The sequence below is a fragment of the Ylistrum balloti genome, unplaced genomic scaffold (assembly GCF_031769215.1).
Source record: "Ylistrum balloti isolate Yb309-2 unplaced genomic scaffold, AGI_CSIRO_Ybal_v1 Utg370046, whole genome shotgun sequence".
NCBI classification, from domain to species: domain Eukaryota; kingdom Metazoa; phylum Mollusca; class Bivalvia; order Pectinida; family Pectinidae; genus Ylistrum; species Ylistrum balloti.
This window is the reverse complement of record NW_026782101.1, coordinates 223177-228525: the sequence shown is the minus strand read 5'-3', so window position 1 is coordinate 228525 and position 5349 is coordinate 223177. Positions and strand designations below refer to the sequence as shown.

The window sequence follows — 5349 nt, the reverse complement described above, 5'->3', positions numbered from 1 at the left end:
AACGGTGTTGACTTTATATCGCAGTTACTTCCCTTGCATAAGTTAAATGCATCATTAACCTTGTAGAAAGATTTTTCCTTTGACTTTTCTGCAATCTTTTTATATCACAAGAAATTCGTTCTGCTGGCGAGCCCTGAAATTTGTCGTGATCCTGCCTATGTTTACATGATTTATTGGATCAATCCTACATTTCCTTAGGTCGATTGTCAATTTCCGAACTTCAGCAGTTCACATGTTACAAGGGAATAGCAGTATGATGCAGTTAAATGGATATTTCACCCAAATTGCCAAAATTCTAGCTGTTTTGTACTCATTCTAATGACTTTTACATCCAACTATCTCTCCTATGGTCAGGTGAAATTGGCGAGAAGATTCCAAACCAATACGATTTACCCGTTTAAATACACCGCGTCAGGAAATCCGGAACTGACGAATCATTTGATTTTTTAAAAAAATACACAAGTGTGTATGTTCTTCACTAAAATTTCCGTTGGGATTACAATATCATTACTTCATTAGACTTTTTTTCTGTTGTTCTTATAATCTACACAAATATTTCATTCTGTTCGGTTAATATCTCAAACCTTTTATGACGCAATCATGGCCGCGCGAACGTTGGTACATGGATCTAGCTAGATCTATTAATATCTCCTCAAATAATGTATCATAAGTCTAAATGTTAAAATGAGGTGAACGATTTCTATCAGAACAAAGCTGATACATTTGTACATTTTCTTCAAAAGAATCTTATGAAATCACAACTTGTGTGGAATATCGCTTGAATCCATCTTTATACTTCAAATGATAGAAATTGTGTTCATTTTGTGCAATTCATTCTATGTTACCGTACAAAACAAAATGACAACCTAATTTACGGCAAGGCAAGGAAATCCCCCCACGGCAGATATTTTTAGCTTAGATTGTAAGCATTAAGTCTATATTTTAACAAATCATGGTAAAGTTTCTTTCCAACTATTAAACACTGGCTTCGGGAATTGTTCTGACATTTCATCCTATACGCCGAGAATGTATTCTGTCGTTTCAGGAGAACTTCACGTTCCGTTAGAAGTATGTGGAGCTGTGGTGAAGCGAGAGTTGGACTACTGGCACGTAAACCAATACTGCATCAAATCTTGTTGTTGGCGACATTACCGTTCCTACATTGAGAACAAAGCCATACTCGACTCCTTCAACCGTAGTCTGGAAAAGGAAAGAGTACATATAAATATAGACGATTATATTGGATGGAAACGTTTTCAGATGAAAATATGGATGATACTGGAGCACCCGAGGACATCAAGAGTTGCAATGGTGAGTGAGATTGATGTAACTGATATAGAGGTGATGTTTTCATGAGTGAGTTTTCCCTTACGATGAAACACACCGGAGACGTAGAATACATTCAGTAACACGCACGCTTATGAAGAGTGAGCTATAATTTGGAAAAAAAATGTGTTAATGAGATGTTATTGTATAGAGATATCTTTGTGATGAGCTCATGATACGTAATAGCTGTTTAATGCAAATGATTATTAGAAATTCTTTGATTATACCTTATTTACTTGTACCCTGTTTAATTGTACCCTGTTTGATTGTACCCTGTTTAATTGTACCCTGTTTGATTGTACCCTGTTTAATTTTACCCTGTGTGATTGTACCCTGTTTGATTGTACCCTGTTTAATTTTACCCTGTGTGATTGTACCCTGTTTGATTGTACCCTGTTTAATTTTACCCTGTTTGATTGTACCCTGTGTGATTGTACCCTGTTTAATTGTACCCTGTTTAATTGTACCATGTGTGATTGTACCCTGTTTGATTGTACCCTGTTTAATTTTACCCTGTTTGATTGTACCCTGTGTGATTGTACCTTGTTTAATTGTACCCTGTGTGATTGTGCTCTGTTTAATTGTACCATGTTTGATTGTACCCTGTTTAATTGTACCATGTTTGATTTTACCCTGTGTGATTGTACCCTGTTTGATTGTACCCTGTTTAATTGTACCCTGTGTGATTGTACCTTGTTTAATTGTACCCTGTTAAATTTTACCCTGTGTGATTGTACCCTGTTTGATTGTACCCTGTGTGATTGTACCCTGTTTAATTGTACCCTGTTTGATTGTACCCTATTTAATTGTACTCTGTTTGAATGTACCCTTTTAGTTTGCTCCCTGTTTAATTGTATCATGTGTGATTGTACTCTTTTAGTTTGTACCCTGTTTAATTGTACCCTGTTTGATTGTACCCTGTTTAATTTTACCCTGTGTGATTGTACCCTGTTTGATTGTACCCTGTTTAATTTTACCCTGTTTGATTGTACCCTGTGTGATTGTACCCTGTGTGATTGTGCTCTGTTTAATTGTACCATGTGTGATTGTACTCTTTTAGTTTGTACCCTGTTTAATTGTACCCTGTGTGATTGTACCCTGTTTGATTGTACCCTGTTTAATTTTACCCTGTTTGATTGTACCCTGTTTAATTGTACCCTGTTAAATTGTACCCTGTGTGATTGTACCCTATTTAATTGTACCTAGTTTGATTGTAAACTGTTTAATTGTACCCTGTTTGATTGTACCCTGTTTAATTGTACCCTGTTTGATTGTACCCTGTTTAATTGTACCCTGTTTAATTGTACCCTGTTTGATTGTACCCTGTTTAATTTTACCCTGTGTGATTGTACCCTGTTTGATTGTAAACTGTTTAATTGTACCCTGTTTGATTGTACCCTGTTTAATTGTACCTTGTGTGATTGTACCCTGTTTGATTGTACCCTGTGTGATTGTACCCTGTTTAATTGTACCCTGTTTGATTGTACCCTGTTTAATTGTACTCTGTTTGAATGTACCCTTTTAGTTTGTACCCTGTTTAATTGTACTTAGTTTGATTGTAAACTGTTTAATTGTACCCTGTGTGATTGTGCTCTGTTTAATTGTACCATGTTTGATTGTACCCTGTTTGATTGTACCCTGTTTAATTGTACCCTGTTTGATTGTACCCTGTTTAATTTTACCCTGTGTGATTGTACCCTGTTTGATTGTACCCTGTTTAATTGTACCCTGTGTTATTGTACCCTGTTTAATTGTACCCTGTGTGATTGTACCCTGTGTGATTGTACCCTGTTAAATTGTACCCTGTGTTATTGTACCCTGTTTAATTGTACCATGTGTGATTGTACTCTTTTAGTTTGTACCCTGTTTAATTGTACCTTGTGTGATTGTACCCTGTTTGATTGTACCCTGTTTAATTTTACCCTGTTTGATTGTACCCTGTTTAATTGTACCCTGTTAAATTGTACCCTGTGTTATTGTACCCTGTTTAATTGTACCATGTGTGATTGTACCCTGTTTAATTGTACCCTGTTTAATTGTACCCTGTGTGATTGTGCTCTGTTTAATTGTACCATGTTTGATTGTACCCTGTTTGATTGTACCCTGTGTTATTGTACCCTGTTTAATTGTACCCTGTTTGATTGTACCCTGTTTAATTGTACTCTGTTTGAATGTACCCTTTTAGTTTGTACCCTGTTTAATTGTACCTAGTTTGATTGTAAACTGTTTAATTGTACCCTGTTAGATTGTACTATGTTTAATTGTACCCTTTTTGATAGTACCCTGTTTAATTGTACCCTTTTTGATAGTACCCTGTTTAATTGCACCCTGTTTGATTGTACTATATTTAATTGTACCCTTTTTGATAGTACCGTGTTTAATTGTATCCTGTTTAATTGTACCCTGTTTAATTGTAACCTGTGTGATTGTACCCTGTTTAATTACACTATGTTTAATTGTATCCTGTTTAATTGCACTATGTTTAACTGTACCCTGTTTAATTGTACCCTGTGTGATTGTACCCTGCTTAATTGTACCCTGTTTGATTGTACCCTGTTTGATTGTACCCTGTTTGAGTGGACCCTTTTAGTTTGTAGCCTGTTTAATTGTACTTAGTTTGATTGTAAACTGTTTAATTGTACCCTGTGTGATTGTACCCTGTTTGATTGTACCCTGTTTGATTGTACCCTGTATAATTGTACCCTGTTTGATTTTACCCTGTTTAATTGTGCTCTGTTTAATTGTACCCTGTTTGATTGTACCCTGTTTGATTGTACCCTGTTTGATTTTACCCTGTTTAATTGTATCCTGTTTAATTGTATCCTGTTTAATTGTACCCTGTTTGATTGTATCCTGTTTAATTGTACGCTGTTTGTTTTACAGATTTACGGCGTTGTTTCGCTGTTGTTTGTGGTTGTTTCCATCCTCGGCTTCTGCCTTGAATCCCTTCCTATGCTGCAAAAGCCCGTGGGAAACACCACTCGTTCTACCAATACAACAGGCGGATGCGAGGGTTCTGCACAGGCGATGACCCAGAATGAAGCCCTCAACATTCTTGATATCATCTGTACTGTCTACTTTACCATCGAATTGGCGGTCAGATTCTTTTTCGCTCCTGAAAAAATAAAGTTTGTTCGTTCTATGATGAATATCATAGATTTGTTAGCGTTAGTTCCGTTGTACATGCAACTTCTTATATTCAACACTGAAGATTTAAATTCATGCTATGTAAACGGACGTCTTGTGATAGAAATAATGTTTTTGCTAAGAATAGTGCGAATGTTCAGAATCATGCATCTTGTAAAACACTACCAGGCGCTGAAGATATTAGTTTATGCCCTCAAGGCCAGTGTCCAGGAGCTGCTCATGCTGGCTATCTTTCTCATCATCGGCATGCTTGTATTTGCATCCATGATTTACTATGCAGAACGAAAGGACGCTGTTCAACCAAGCGATACGTTCAACACAATTCCAATGGGATTTTGGTGGGCGCTTATCACTATGACTACGGTAGGGTACGGTGACGTATTTCCTACTAAACCAATCGGATACGTTGTAGGGGCCGCTTGTGCCGTGAGTGGTGTATTAATGATAGCACTTACCATTCCTGTTATATCAAACAACTTCACACTTTTCTACACGCACGTGCGATCACGTGGAACAAAGGAAGAAGAGCGCGACAGGTACAGAAACAGCATGAGCACGTGCGTGAATAACCCTTTCCGAGAGGATACCGTGATCAGCCATTCTGAGGAGGACGGGTACGGGACCATCTCATTGCTGGAGGAGAAGAGAAAGCCGTCCAACGGTTCTGTCATTGAAACATACATGAATGGTCATGCTACGCTCAGGAACTTTCCAGGAAGGAAATCACCCAAGTATAAGCATTTCCAAAAGCTGGCCGAGGCTACATCACTTAACGATGTAGTCATTCGGAATTCCGAGTTCGACCTGCATAGAGCAAACAGCGATAAAGCGCGTTCCGATGATGGGGTCGCTTATGCCGGTGAAACAATTTTGTAG

The 5349-nt window shown here is 37.6% G+C and overlaps 1 protein-coding gene across 1 annotated transcript; it reads left to right on the top strand.

Moving 5' to 3' along the window:
- Positions 1 to 1026: 1026 nt before the first annotated feature.
- On the top strand, positions 1027 to 5349 carry LOC132549197 (potassium voltage-gated channel protein Shaw-like). The gene is made up of 2 exons (XM_060213113.1): positions 1027 to 1311; positions 4210 to 5349. Exons 1-2 carry the CDS (start codon positions 1027 to 1029, stop codon positions 5347 to 5349), a joined length of 1425 nt encoding a protein of 474 aa, XP_060069096.1.